The 15,926-nt window shown below is 46.5% G+C and overlaps 1 protein-coding gene across 1 annotated transcript in view; it reads right to left on the bottom strand.

The window, feature by feature from the left end:
* Positions 1–15,926, bottom strand: part of Mei1 (meiotic double-stranded break formation protein 1) — a 59,033-nt gene that overhangs the window by 38,924 nt on the left and 4,183 nt on the right. Inside the window, exons 4-11 of the mRNA XM_060388957.1 lie at positions 12,140–12,213; positions 8,936–9,041; positions 6,825–7,028; positions 4,698–4,828; positions 2,972–3,086; positions 1,968–2,084; positions 779–878; positions 536–670 (exon numbers count right to left, since the gene is read on the bottom strand). Coding sequence (XP_060244940.1) covers positions 536–670; positions 779–878; positions 1,968–2,084; positions 2,972–3,086; positions 4,698–4,828; positions 6,825–7,028; positions 8,936–9,041; positions 12,140–12,213 — 982 coding nt within the window. The remainder of the gene's footprint in view (positions 1–535; positions 671–778; positions 879–1,967; positions 2,085–2,971; positions 3,087–4,697; positions 4,829–6,824; positions 7,029–8,935; positions 9,042–12,139; positions 12,214–15,926) is intronic.

Consider the following 15,926-nt stretch of genomic DNA (forward strand, 5'->3'; position numbering starts at 1 on the left):
AGAAGCTGGACATTAATCCCAGCAATTTAATTCCAGCACTCAGGAGGCAGAGTCTAGAGGATATCTGAGTTCAAAGCCAGCCTGATCTACATTGTGAGTTCCAGGACAGGCAGGGCTATGTAGAGAAATCTGACTCAAAAAAGAAAAAGAGAGGAAGGAAGGAAGGAAGGAAGGAAGGAAGGGAGGAAGGAAGGAGGGAGGGAGGGAGGGAGGGAGGGAGGGAGGGAGGGAAGGAAGGAAGGAAGGAAGGAAGGAAGGAAGGAAGGAAGGAAGGAAGGAAGGAAAGTCAGGTGTATGGGGCTCATGCCTAATCCTACCACTTAGAAAGTAGAGACGGGAAAATTATTGTCTGAGGCCAACCTAAGCTACACAGTGAGTTCTATGCGAGCCTGGGCTACACTATGAGCCCCTGTCTCAACAAAACAACGATAACAACAAATAATAATGACAACAGGGTTAAAAAGAGCATCCCTAGGAACTCCCTGGCATCCACGGCCTGCAGGCACATTCAGTTCCGCATGCCACAGCCTCTCACCTCAGGAAAGCTGAAATGGCCCTCAGTGCTTCAGCGGCCACATCTAACACGGGACTGCTCACGGCCTCCCGCAGGGCAACACTGGCATCCCGGCAGATGGCTGAGCTTGTGAACAGCCTGATCTCTCCTGGCTGCCTATGACATGGTAGATGAGAATCGAGTGAAGGACTCATCTCCGGGCCCACCAGGAACAAATGCTCGCCTCCCCTTTACCAGCCCCCCCCCCCCCACTTGTTTGCTTACCGAGTCAGAATTTCAGCGAAGAGCAGCAGGCCCTGCTTCTGCACTTCTGTATTGGTCATCTGCAGGCCTCGCTGTAGGCTCCTGACCACTGCCTCAATCCCTGCGTCAGGATAACAGGCCACAGACAAGGGATCAGTGCTCTGTGGTTCTTCCATTAACCACCCAGAGGAGGTGACACACTCTAAACCTGCAAGCTATAGGACCCTCTCATGATGACTCGGACAGGGTGAACTGATTCTGTAAGACGGAGGCTATGGCTATCGCTCAGCGGCAGCGTGCTTGCCTAACACGGGAAAGCCCTGAGTTTGAGAGACCAAAAGACTAAAAATTAGCAGCCATTATTTAAGGCCTGAACTAGGTGGATGGAGAAGTCCAGGAATACCCTGAGGGGGAGAACCGCCTTATTGCATTCTTTCTCCACCGACTAGAGATACAGGTGCTAGCAAACTGGCCCATCCCCCTAGGGAGGGACACCAGGTTATTAATGGTTTGGGGACCTTCTTCCTATAGCCAATCTATTCAAAATGTAGCATTTTGACCAATAGATGCTTGCCAGGCAGGAATCTCCCTGCCTTGGGCATGCTGGGAGGGACCAGAATCTTTAAATCACCCAACTAACCTGGGCCCAGGGCGCTCGGCTCTCACAGCTTTGGCAGTGGGGGGGTGTGGGCCCAAGCTGCAGTTTGTAATTTACAATAAAAAGAACCTCATGTATTTACAGCGGAGTCTGTTTATTCCTGGTCTTTTGGGGTTCGTGAACTGGGCAGAACAAGTTCAGTCACCACCAGCAGAAGGGGGTGAGGACCCGATGTGAGATTTTTCAAGGGCAGGTCCTCATGTCTTTCTTTCTGTTTCCCCTACATCCAGCACAGACTCAAGCCCACGAGATTTAGAGACCACCCACCAAGCAAGCCACATCGACCCCACTTTGCACAACTCCTTCCTCCTCAAAGAATTAGGTCCAGCCTGTGCTTCTCCATCCAGGAAGAGCTGGGACCCCACCCCCACCCCCAACCCGGCTCCTTTCGCTTCTGTTTAGGAGCTCTTGAGCCCCTCCCTTGATGAGGAGTCAACAGAATCAACATTTACTTGGAATGAGTCTGGCTCCGCTCCCCAACGTGGGTGCCAGCCCCTCCACCACCTCTGCGGCTGCTTCCCAACCTGAAACTGCCTTCCGTGAACTACCTACCATACACTGTGTGACACTTGGAGAAGAACAGTGGCTCCTCTGCCAGCAGAATCAGGCAGTTGTAGCAGGACCACACAAGCATTTCACTGGAAGATGAAAGATGCTCAAAGAGGAACTCTGGCCGGGGAGAGGAGAAGACAATGAGGGGCAGCTGGAGTTCATGGTCCTTAAACTGACGTGAGGGTTTAGAAGTCTATCTCAGCTTTCTCCTTCTGTCTGGCTGCACACCCTTCTCCATCAGAAAGTGACAGTGAAGGCCATTTCTACCTGGCAGAGCCTGGAACTTCGGGTTTTCAAACTCTCAGGACAGGCAGAGGGATGTCAGCACAATTCAGAAATTAAGGACTCTGAGAACCAGTCTTCACCACAGGTCACCTCTCTGCCAGTGACTAGCCTTGTTGATTTGGAGCATCATTTCCCTTCTCTGAACCGTGATTCTCCTCAATAATCATTTACAACCCTTCAAAACTGCACATTCTACATCCTCTCACCTCAAGAGAGTGGCTATGGGAAGGGTGTGTACATTCACACGAGTCTGGTGAGTACCATGTATTTGTCTCTCTGCACAAAAGTCTGTGTCTTCCCTAGGCATAATCCGTTTCCTAACCTGTAAGATGCCGGGCTGGAGATACAGCCTGCTGACAGAGCACCATACCTGCTTGGCATGTGCAAGGCGCTGGGTCTGAAACCCTGACCCACAAAAAGTAAAATAACAAAATGGGAGCTGAAACGTGTGACTTCTGCAGCAATCAAAGGGCTCGTTTCCCGGGGCTCCTCAAAGCTCCTACACATCATTTATCCTTCTTGGCTCATGTCCTTCTGCCACTCCCTGAAGGTCAAATGAATAACAAATACCAGCAACAAACCGCTCAAGTCCAGCAGATGTTAGCAAGCGATTTTACAAGCAATTGATCTTTCCCTCCAGTGTGAGTTTTGGTGGCTGCCTCAAGACCCTAGTCAAAATTCTGGAGTTCACCAAGAAGAAAACGAGAGGGTTCCCGTACCTGGGATGTCAGCGTGAATGAAGGCAATGGCGTGCTTCAGAGGGGAGTGGACCAGCACGGCCGTTATACAGTAGGAGCTGGCCACCTGCAGCACCTCGTCTCTGGAGACCAGAAACTGGAGAAACAGCAGAGTGTATCCCAGTCACATTACTGAGAAGACCAAAGGACCCAGCCTACGTGTCTCAGGGCAGAAGCCCAAATCAGCACAGATTCCATACTTCCTAGTGCCAGGCAAAAGGAGAATCATAGATTATGGAAAGGAGTCTCTGAATAGCACAGGTGGAAAATGGAATGAAGAACACAATGTGAAATTCACCAGTGACACTAGAACAGGGATTCAGTACTGAAAGCTCTTAATCTGGCTTGGACTTTTGCTACAGTCCCATGACACAATAAGAGACAATTCTACCACCATGATCTTCCTTTTCTGGGTCTGTCAAAAAGAGTCAATGCAAAAATCTTTGCAGAAAAACCTGTCTGCAAAGCTGAACTGTGACTAGGTTTAGATAGAACTGGATTTTAGGGCAGGTCCCTCCTCCTGCCAGAAACAATGAGCACAGCTATGTCAACAAACAATGTATATGCTGAGTGCCCCTTCCTTCCAGGATAGAAACTTAATGTGTGGGAGGCACAGGGTACCTTCATGAGCACCCTACTCCAGGCACAACTCTATAGGACATAAAAACCCTCCTCAGTGGGCAACGTTTCCTGCTGGTTTTCACAGCGGACTGTCAGAGGAGGTGTAGCATCGTGCGTGCCTCACTGCAAGAGGGCTCTAGAAACCCATGTCTGGTTTCCCTTGGCCCTCACCTGTGCCCTTTCCCTACAAAACTTTGTTTTGTAGCCTTCCAGTGTGAGAAGTCATTGCCGTGTAACCAAGCACCCAGTCGGATAGGTCCTCTCAGCAGATCATCAAACTCCGGGTCACACAGAGGAGAAGTGTTGCAGGATTTTTGATCCCACTGTGAACCCTGAGACTGTGAACTGTAAAAACCTGTTTCTTATTGTGGTATGGCTCAGTCTTTGATCCTAAAGCTTTCTGTTTTCTGTAAACAAGTACTTGTGGTGCGGTTCAGCCCTAGCACACACCTTTAATCCAAGTGCTTTCCGTTAACAGGATTAAATAAAGTGAACCCTAGGTTAAGAGGTGAAGCAAGCAACCAGACTGACAAGAAGTGAGCATGGGAGAAAAAAACATAGAGAATGACAGGAAGTCTGGAGGATGGATAGAGAGACACACAGGAAGTAGGAAGGAGGGATACCGAGTTGGAAGTAGAAAGAAGGGGCATTGAGTTGACAGGTATTTACGACATTGTGGAAAAAAAGAACTTTTTTCCTTCTGAGACATGAGCTGAGTAGGAAGGTCAGCTGGGTGCTTTCTCTGTCTCTCTGAGCTAGCAGATTTTTCACCCCATCATCTGGCTCCTGAGTCTATATTGGTTAAAAATCAAAGGATTGGGATCTTCATAACATGAAGAGGCAAAGCCAAGGCAGGAATGCAGGCCAGACAATTCTAAATTTAGAGCTCCTCCCACAACTAAATTGTCTCTCCCGTCAATTTTTTTTCTTTTTTGAGGGAGGCTGCTTTGGTTTTGCTTTATTCTTTTTTTTTTTTCCTACTGCTATTGTTGTTGTTTTGAGACAGGGCCTTACATGGCCCACATAACTTTGTACTCCTGATGGCACACGTTCTACAAATGAGCTACAAACCCTGGTCCGTCACTACCTTTTTGAGCATCAAAGGCAGTGAGATCTCTCTTGATGGCCGCTCAACGTTCTCCACAGCCTCCACCAGAACAGACTTGCCCATGATCACGGACACAAAGAGATCATACCTCAGCAGCTGCCTCAGCAAACCTAGGAGGCAGAGGTTGTTGAGTGAGGTCAGAAGGGCATCAGAGTCCTCCCAAGACATCCCCTGAGAGACTTCTTCAGGTCTCTGTAGATATGAAGTATGGTTAGAATCCTTAGGCTTCAGTTTGCTTTCGCCAACCTACCTTCCTCCCACAAGGACCTGAGGGGAACCTACTGACTAGAAGGCCTACAAGTCCAGGAATTTATTAGTGTCCCCTGGTCTGGTTTCCTGTTGCTGTGGTAAAATACTGAACAGAAGCCTCTTGGGGAAGAAGGGTTTGTTTGCCTTATACATCTATGTCAGAGTCCATCGTTGAAGAACCAGAACCAGAGCTAGCAGCCGCCTAGGACTGCTGCCTCCTGGCTAGCTTTTCAGGGCTTGTTCAGCTTGCTTGCTTTCTCATACAGCCCAGGTCCACCTACTCAGAGGAGACACTGCCCACAGGGGCCATTTGTAACTCCAATTCAAGGGGAATACAATGGGCTGGAGGGATGGCTCAGAGATTAAGAGCACTGGATACTCTTCTGAAGGTCCTGAGTTCAATTCCCAGCAACCACATAATGGCTCACAGCCATCTGTAATGGGATCTGACTCCCTCTTCTGACCTCTGTAGGGCACTTCATGCACGTGGTACATGGAAAACACCCACACACATTAAATACATCTAAAAAAAAAAAAAAAAACAACTTGCTGCCTGTTTGAAAAGAAAGGGAAGGAAAAGTCTCCAGAGAAGAGATAGGATTTAATGCACCATCCGCTGAGATTTCCCTCTTTGTCTAGGCCAGCTCTGGGGCTCACCAGGATCTCAACCTAAGGCACCTCTTAACTAACATTCTCTAACTCCACCCTATCACAAAGTACCCAACATTCGGGCTGCCTCATACGTGGTGCTTTGGCCCCCTCTACTGCTTTCACCCTCCCTGCCTCCAGTTCCACATGCACTCAGGCCTCAGTGTAAGCATCCGTTCCTTTAGAAGTCCCTCTTGCCCTCTGCTGCCCTCACCCTCTTTGCATCTCCCTGTCTAGACACCACATTGCACTCTAGCTGTTCATGTCTGACTTCCACATAGCTCATGAGTTCCTATAAGACAGGAGTTGGGCCTGATCATCTTTGCAACCCAAGAGTCCAGTACACAGCCTAGCTCAAAATTAGTATTCCCTGGGTGGCTGGACTGTTCCTAACAGAGTTCTTGGCACATGCCAGCAGTTCTCAACCTGTGGGTCGCAACCCCCTTTCGGGGTTGACCAGCCCTTCCACAGGGGTCGGTATATCAGATATTCTGCTTATCAGATTATTTACATTATGATTCACAACAGTACTAAAGTCACGGTTATAAAGTAGCAATGAAATAAGTTTATGGTTGAGGGGGTCACCACACCATGAGGAACTATGTTAAAGGGTCTCAGCGTTAGGAAGGTTGAGACCCACTGGCCTGGACTGTGAGAAGAAGCTGTCGTCACAATAGATTGTGTGTCTCCCTACAGCTCCCACTCTGAAACCAGCCCGCACTCAGTCATCTGTCACAGTGTCAATCCACACTGTCTGGAAAATGAGAACAGGAGCTGGGGTGCAGCACAGTCACGGCACCACAGACAAACATAATAAAATAGACAGCCCAGTACTCAGCAGCATCCCCCGGGTCATGTGCGTTCACCTAAGGAGCAGGACGATAGGCCTGAAGGCCACCCTGAGGCTCCTGAAATCCTCAAACAGCCAGGCATGGTGTCACAGGTCTGGAAGACAGGGCTGAAGACGAACCTAGGTTACGAACTGAGAACTGAGACACTATCTCAGACTCAGAAGGAGAAGGAGGAAGAGGGAAAGACCTGTGTAACAAGCAGAGAAACTTGGACTTTACCCTGCAGGCTAGAAGAGCTCATAAATTTCTCTGACTAGAAAAGAGACAGTATAGGAGGTGAAAACTGTACAGTATAGCAATTAACTTTGGAGCAAAGTCAGGCAGCAAAGACCCAAAGCAAGAAAACTTCTATTCTTACCCAAACAGTTGATCTGCAGGTCCTTTGTCTGGGCATTGTCCAGAGTGGAAAGGAAGAGGGGACACAGCTTCTCCCGGAAATGGCCTGAAAGCATCTCTGCCACGGTGGGTGAGGAATAGAGCTTCCCATAGAGGTAACAGATGGACGCTTGCACCCCCTCATTGGGGTAGACCAAGCCTCTCAGCAGATGCTCCATCAAGTTGCCTGTCCAGAGAGCAACCAAGAAGCAAGAAGTCTTTTAGGTTCTGTTTTATTTATTTGTTTGCTTGCTTTTGTTTTCTGTTTTTTTTTTTTAAAGACAGGGTTCCTCTATGCAGCCCTGGCTGTCGTAGAATTCAATCTGTAGACCAGGCTGGCCTCAGACTCACAGAGATCTGCCTGCCTCTGCCTCTGCCTCCTGAGTTGAGTTTTATTTTTAATGTTGTGTCTCTGGGTGGGTTTATGCCCGTGAATTCGGGTGGCAGGTGCCCCAGGAGGGCAAAGGAGGGTGTCAGGTCCCAAGCTACAGGTGGTTGTGTCCTGCCCGATGTGAGAACCACGACTGGAATTTCAGTCGTCTTAACCATTTAGCCATCTCTCCAGTCACAAACAACAACAACAAAAAAAAAATCTTACATCAGTTACCATATTAAACTCCAAACTAGGTGCCGGAGGAATGGCTCAGTGGTCAAGAGCACATACTGCTCTTGCAGAGGAGCTGGGCTCAGGTCCCAGCACCCACACCAAGGTGCCCAGAGCCACTTCATAGCTTAGCTCCAGGGGATGTGATGCTCTCTTCAGGCCTTCACAAGCACCCGCATATTCAAGCAGGCGTGCACGTTAATAAAGAAATAGTTAGATAGATAATTTTTTTTTTAGAAAAATTAAAATGCAAACTATCAAGCCAGGAGCCATGGCGTATGGCTGTAATCCCAGCACTTGGGAGGCAGAGGCAGGCGGATCTCTGTGAGTTCGAGGCCAGCCTGGTCTACAGAGTGAGTGCAGGACAGACAATGCTATGAAGTGAAACCCTGTCTCATAAAACAAACAAACAAAAAAAACAATCCAAACTATCGTCTCAATGAGGTAATAGTGATTTCCCAATTCCCCTACAATAAATGTTTCCTAAAGACCAAAAGAGAAAGTCAAAACTTAAAGGATAGGCAGGTGGCGGTGGCACAGCACTTTCAAAACAGAGGCAGGCAGATCTCTGAGTTTGAGGCCAGTCTGCTCTACAGAGTTCCAGGACATCCTGGGCTACACAGAGAAACCCTGTCTCAAAATCAAACAAACAAACATAACAAATTTATTTAAAGAATAAATCCTCTGGGAGATATGCATTTGTATTTTAATACTTTTTTAAAACTTTTTAAAATTTACTTAATGTACATTGATGTTCTGCCTGCTTGTGTGTGTGTGTGTGTGTGTGTGTGTGTGTGTGTGTGTCAGATCCCCTAGAACTAGAGTTACAGACAGTTGTGAGCTGCCATGTGGGTGCTGGGATTTGAACTCGGGTCCTTCAGAAGAACAACCAGTGCTCTTAACCGCGGAGACATCTCTCCGGCCCATTAACGATTTCTGTAAGTGCTTCAGGGTCTGTGAGGTTGCTCAGTGGGACAACCTGGCCACCTGAGTTTAAGCTCCGGATCCCACGAGGTGGCAAGAGAAAATGACTCCCAACTTCCAAGTTGTTCTCTGAACTCCACAAACTCTCAGTGGCATGTACACACCTGCACACAAGTGTGCGCACACACAAACACTAAATTACATGAATAAAATGTTAAAAGCGCTTCTGTGTCCCAGAACGAATTCATCTTCCCACCCAAAAGAAAGGTCACAGGTCACGGCGACCTTTATTGAAAAGGTAAGTGTACTGCCAAATACGGTAATGTACATCTCTAATTCCAGTCCTCAGTATAGTGAGAAAAAAATGTGAGCTGGAGGCCAGGCCAGACTGTGCCGTGAGACCCTGTCACAAAAAAAAAAAAAAAAAAAAAAAAAGCCCAAGTCAAGAAACGGATGAGGAAAGTAATGCTTCCCCAGGTGTGCACACACAGGGAACAGGGCACCCAAGTGGCAATGTGAGCAAAGCAAGTAAGGATCAGGGGCTACCCTCTCCACAGGAAACTCACCGTGCTCCATTACAAGCTCATCCGCCAAACCAGGAATGGCATCTACCAGCTTGCCAAGAAGAGTCATGGTGGCCAGGCTGCCTCCCATGGTAGGCATGTTACACAGCTACAGAAGAGAACGCACACCAAGTCAGAACCGCAGCTGACCTCTGGCCAGTGCCAACCTTGCCCTACACAGGCGAGTGCCTGTTACTCTCACCACAATTAGCTTTGGCCAAGTCCATCTCCTCCGTTCAGCTGGCAACTCCTGGAGGAGAGGGACCGGTCAGATTCCTCTCCGAGGCCTCAGTCCCTAGCTTAGTCCATGGTTACTACACCATATCAACAGTGTGGTAGAGATGTAGCTTGGTGGTTGAGCAAGTGGCTAACATGCTCAAGATCCTGTGCTCAATCTATACGCACCCACACACCCACGCACCCACTCACACATGCATGTGCAGGCACACACAAGCTATATTTTGGCTCATTTAGAACCAGATGCTGAGGAATAAAAGTTGGAAACCTCCTGCAGATAAAACTGACTCTAACTGTATACACATACATATTTTTGCTACGATTAATTGAACAGGGCCTCACTCTGCCACTGACCTACATCCCCAGCATAATGAATGAACATCTGTCACATGGTTTGAGTAAATGTTTTAATTTTGCTCATCTTATGATAGATGTGAATCTTTTCATTGTTTTGGTTTTTTTGTTTGTATCTTTGTTTGTTTGAGCTCTCATGTTGCCCAGGTTAGCCTAAATTCTTTACATAGCTGAGGCTGGGGACTACAGGTAGCACCACTGATCTCACTCTCCGTGTGATGAACACTGCCTTTTATGATCTATGGGAAGGTAACCTTCTCTACTGCACAGACTCTTCCGGTAGAAAACAACAGCACCAGCCTTCTGATGAGACGGGACGAGGCACTGCACTCAGGAGGCAGAGTGTGCGATCGCTGAGTTCAAGGCCAGCCTGGTCTACTAACAAGATGCCATCTCAAAGGGGAGGGGGGCTAGAGAGATGGCTCAGAGGTTAAGAGCACTGGCTGCTCTTTCCAAAGGACCCATGTTTGATTCCCAGCACCCACACGGCAGCTCACAACCATCTGTAGCTCCAGTTCCAGGGAATCTAATACTGTCCTCGAGCCTCTGAGGTACGGTACCAGACATGCACACGGTACACAGACATACATGCGGACAAAACATCCATACACATAAAATAAAATTTTAATTTTGATTTAAAAAGGCATTTCGTATAAGCTGGGTATGGTAGCATATAATGCCAAAGGCTGAGGCAGGAGGATCGAAAGCTCAGTGCCTGGCCTATATGTGGAGATTCTATCTCAAAAAGAGAAAAAGAGGGCTGGAGAGATGGCTCAGAGGTTAAGAGCACTGTCTGCTCTTCCAGAGGTCCTGAGTTCAATTCCCAGCAACCACATGGTGGCTCACAACCATCTATAATGAGATTCGGTGCCCTCTTCTGTCATGCAGATGTATATGCAAAATAGAGCACTCATATGTAAAATAAAGAAATAAAAAAAAACCACAGAAATATTTTTAAAAAAAATGAAATGTGAGTGAAATAAACCTTTAAAAAAAAAAAGAGAGAAAAAGAAAGAAAAGGCGTTGCATGCAAATTACCTCACAGTGCCTAAGGCAGAGCAAGTGCTCAGTAAATGCTAATGGTATCATCATGATGAACATTTACATGTAATTACAAATTTAAACTATTAATGACATAAAGAATAATTACATTATATTATAATTTAAGTACAACACATAATTAAATGTTGCTCTTGATGAGACTAAGGTGAACATTTGTCTTCCTTCTGAAAAATAAATAAAAAGTGATCCTAAGCTGGGTGCGGTAATCTCCATGAGTTCAAGGCCAACCTAGTCTATGCATCAAGTTCCAGGCCAGCCATGGCTACATGGTGAAATCCTGTCTCCAAAAAAAAAGGGTGGGGGGATCTGATATTATTCCCCAGGCTTAGACATAATAGAAAAGATGCTGTTTAACTGGCCATTAGCATAGTACAGGAAGCATGTTATGCAAGGCGTGAAAGATTCATTTCAGACACTCATGCCAAGTCATGCACACAGCTCAAAACCAAGTGAGAATACCGAACTCGAAACACCCGATCTATCTCTTTGATGAACCCGTCAAAGAAATATGTACTGTGCCTAGGAAGGCACCAAGACCGTCCTGTGCGATGACCGTACAGGGGAGATGAGGCTTTGAGCGCAGAAGTAGAACTTGGGTCCCTGAGAGCAGAAGGAAGCTGCACAGTGGGCCAGAGCAGGGTCAGGGGCCTCAGACCCACGCTCTGGCTCTGCCAGGCCCGCAGGACCTTAGGCAAATCTCCAGAGGTTAATTTTCCCATCTACTAAAAGGACTGCAGTGATCATTTTGGAATTTTGGTTCTTTAAAAAATACAGAAGTGCTGGTCGTGGTGGCGCAGTCCTTTAATCCCAGCACTTGGGGAGGCAGAGGCAGGCGGATCTCTGTGAGTTCGAGGCCAGCCTAGTCTACAAAGAGAGTCCAGGACAGCCAAGGCTACACAGGGGAACCCTATCTCAAACAAACAAAAAAGCCCACAGAAGCATTCTAAGAATATGTTTTTGTTCTAATCCCAGGTGTAGGGATATGGGGCGGCTTCACCGACTGTGAATTGCCTCGTGCTCTAGCAAGGCGTTGAAATTGCCAGCTGCAGACAGTTTTTGCTATTGTGTGGTATTTGGAATTCTGGGGACTTTTCAGAGGCTACATAAACGATAGAGCCCCAAAAGGCGGGGTGGGTTGTTGGTTGGCTGTTCGTTTCTATTGGTCTCGGTTTATTAAGTAGTCATGCACAAAGAAGAAACAAAAAAGAGAGATTAGATATCCTGACAGGGAAGATCAAACTTGACTCAAGGAGCTCCAAACTCCTAATGAGCAGGAAGTAGTCCAACAATAAACACGGCCCCCTTCCCAAACCCTGAGTTAATTCAGGGATCTCGTTCCTTTCCTCCCTGTCCTTTTTTCTCTCATATCTAGCATTAGGGAGTTCAAAGGATAGAAGGAAAGGGGTGGAGGGTGGGAGAAAGGGGAATTCACAGAGTAGCAAATGCCAGCTACCGACTTAGCTCAGTAGCTAAGGACTGACTTAGCTCAGACAGAATCTGAGGATTTTTTTTGTGGGGGAGATGGGACTCAAGAACCTGCAGCTCTACACTCACCTCTCTGTGGCATTCATTCAGTAGGAAATGGATGGTCTGTTCCAGCTTCAGCTGAGTAATGAGCTGGATAAGGACTGAAGAGACAGAACAGCATTACAAACCGGAAGACGAGCACACCCCAAAGTCAGCTCTCACAGCCCATCTACGCAAACCACCGGCCTCACAATAATTTGCTTGTTGCAAATGGAATCAGCTTTTCTCTCTCCCTCATTGCAAGAACTCTGCCCCTCTATATTGTTCTGTATTAGCAGTTCCCAACTCAGGATGCTCACTAGAATGACTGAGGCTTTAAAAAGTTTTAAGAACATACTGATACGGAACTGAGGTCATAGCTATGGTGGAGTGCCTGCTTATCATCTATAATGGGGATTCGACGCCCCAACACCCCCCAAAAAAGACTATTAACATCCATGTCTCACTCCAGACCAACTAGATAAGAGTCTCTAAACCCAAATACCTTTTTTTAAAAATTTATTTATTGTCTGATGTAGTCCAAGCTGGCCTTGAACTTTATTATGTAGCCAAGTTTGATCTTGAACCATTGATCTTCCTGCCTTTACCTTCCCAAATTCTGAGATTACAGGGATACACCACCACACCTGACCTTAAGTACTTTACCTGAGTAAATTTTAAATATGGACAAATGTAAGCATATTATTTAAATAAAACATATTTTATTTCAATTTCCTTATACATGTATGTCTACTTACCAATTTATATATTTTGCATTTTAAAACATTGTGTGTGTGTGTGTGTGTGTGTAGGTGTAGGTCAACCTTTGGGAATCAGTTTTCTTCCTCCATATTATGAGTCCTAGGAATTGAACTCAGGGTATCAGGCTTTGACAGCACCTGTCCTATACTCTCTGGGCCATCTCACTGGACCCCAAAAAAAATTTTTCTTAATATAAGACACGAGTGTATTGATGAAGTTCTCTTAGTAAGTCTACTGTGAAGTCGGGGTTGGAAACGACTTTGTATTACCTGCTTTCTTTTCCTTCATCGGAGTTTGCTCCTTTATATTTAAGAAAAGACAATTATAAGTTGAGTTCCCATGCCAATTATTTAACGGAATATCTCTCAGTCCCAAATCTATTTTGCTGTATAGTTACTGAAATGTCTCTGCTAGCACTTTGGAGAAGTATAGACTGGTTTGAAAAACGGCAATATAGATTTACAGCCATTGCTGGAAATGACTAGCACTGTCAGAATAAAGGCAGTCTAAGAGGCGCCCTGAAGCCAGGAAGGAGCAGGAGGCAAACAGGAACCACGGAAAAGCATCAGGCCCTCCCTGCACCTTTCAGTTTCTCTCCAGGGCCTTGAAAGACATTCCTAGGGCTCTGTGAAGGGTTCTGTACAATGCACTGGCACCAGCTAGAGACACGGACTTTTCTTCCTGAAGGCTGAACATACTATTGTTAAGATTGAAAGCCTGACCCACCATTAGCAGAGACCAACACTAGGTTCCTAGTATGGCACTGTTGCCTGAAAGGGGAGGATTATGTGCTGTGCCCTTCCGTAACGGGCCACTTTCCGCCAACAATGCGTCTGTAAGTTTCAGAATCCCTGCTCACCGCTACAGTGTTCCGCACAACGCCACCCTGATCACGGAATTCATTTCCCAGCAGCAGAGGTCTGGGACGGGCTCAAGCGCACCAAGTTCACTGATCTTGTCCTGTAGTCCACCACCTGGACCCAACTAACAATGGGGAAGGACCTGGATAGGCTGAGACATTTAGAAGGCACCACTTTGAAACGCTGGGCTCCTGTCCTACACGGGACAAGAAAGTACTGGCTTCACCACAGAATACATTGGTCAGGAACCAGAAAGCACAGAGCAAATCGCTCCCCTTACTGCTACACCTCACAGCACGCTCGTAAGGGGTTTTGTATCTGGTATTTGCTGGTTGGAGATTCCATAATAAAAATGCCACAGATCGGGGAAGTCAAAAAACAAAATTTATTTCCTTACAGTTTCGGAGGCTGGAACCCCACTATTTGGCCTTCCCCTTGGCTTGAAGATGCATGCCTGCCTCGTCCCCTCACGGGGCCTCTTCTTTATCCGTTTGCACACTAAGTGCCTCTCTGTGTGTTCAGATTTCCTCCTTATTAAAGAACCAGTCAGCCTGGGTCAGGGCCCACCCACTGACCTCCTTTTAGCTTGTCTCTCTGAAGGTCTGGTCTCCACATAGACACAAGGTGCAGGGAATCAGGGCTTCAGCATATGAATTTGGGGGCTGGGGAATGGCATGATTCTGCACATCATGTGTGGTCTTTTAGCTCCAAACCCACCCTTCTGGGCTTCATTTGGGGACACTGAGGCTGAGTTGAGCTCTGCCAATAATGACAGTGGAAAGAGTCAGCGAGGCTGAAGAAGGAAGGAACTTTCTCATTTCCCTTTGCTTCCTCTATTCTTTTATTTGTTCATCCTCTGCTTCCTGTTCTGAGGAATATTTCCCCAACTCTTCCATGTCTTAAAAGAAGGAGTGCCTTTCCACTACAGGAGCGGAATTCAGCTCGCAGTTCTTCCAGAATCTGCTGGTTTGCACCCTTCTTCCCTGAAGACAGCTACCGATAGTCACTCTGGCAACACCCTTCCACAGGCCTGGGGCCCAGGCAAACTCTCAGGCTCGGCAGTGTCTAAGTAGTTACTGTTTCATACACAGGACTCACCCTCCAAACTTCTAAGTTTTGACAGCTCTGGCCTTTTCCCTTTGTAGATCCAACCCCACGGGTGGGAGCTACCTTCTGTAGTGAAAACATTTTGTGTCTTCAGTTCCCTACTTAAAAACACTTTAAAGTTTTTTTGTTTGTTTGTTTTGGTTTTGTTGTTGTTGTTTTATTTGTTTGTTTTGGTTTTCTGTTCAAACAACTGGAATAATTTCTGGCCTATCTGGAACAATTCTCACTCTCCACAAGAATCTTTACACCCCAGTACCCTTGCCATCTGGGATGGCTGTTCTTGGTTGTCAACCTGACTACATCTGGAATTAACTAAAACCCCAAATGGCTGGGCACACCTGTGAGAGATTTTTTTTTCCTTAGTTAAATCGTCTGAGGTGGGAAGACCCACTTATAATCCAGATGTTTAACCCAGATCTTTTGAGGTGGGAAGAGACTTTACTCTGGGTCATATCTTCTGCTGGCAACCTAAAGGACGTGGAATGAGGAAGCTCTCTCTTTGCCTGCTTGCTCTCTCTGGCATGTCCATTCCTTCACTGGCATTAGAAGCCCAAGTCTTCAGGATTCTGGTGTATACTGAAGACCTGCTGAAATATCCAGCCTTGTAGACTGAATAGCTACCAGGTTCTTGGACCTTCCATTGACAGAAAGCCACTGTTGGACTGAATGGACCACGGCCTGTAGTCTCTCGATAGATAGATAGATAGATAGATAGATAGATAGATAGATAGATAGATATGCATATATATATAGAAATATGCATGTATATATGTATATACACATAGAGAGGGAGACAGATAGACAGATTTATTCTGTATATTCTGTTCCTTTAGAGAACCCTAACTAATATAGATTTTGGTACCAGAAGTGGTTCTACAGCAAGAAAAGTAGATGGACCATTTTCTAAAGTATCTTAAATGGGGTCTCCCATTAGCCGACACCTACAGTTACTGAAATCTCTCCAGTTATTGAAGCCTCTCATGGAAGCTTGGAGAACAGTGAAAGCCCATGGTGTGAGCTATTTTACAAAGTTAGGGAGACAAATGCATTATCCTGAAAGGCAATGGATTTGGTGACTCTGTATATAAAACGTATTTGACAATTTA

Source organism: Meriones unguiculatus, chromosome 8 (genome assembly GCF_030254825.1).
Source record: "Meriones unguiculatus strain TT.TT164.6M chromosome 8, Bangor_MerUng_6.1, whole genome shotgun sequence".
NCBI lineage: Eukaryota > Metazoa > Chordata > Mammalia > Rodentia > Muridae > Meriones > Meriones unguiculatus.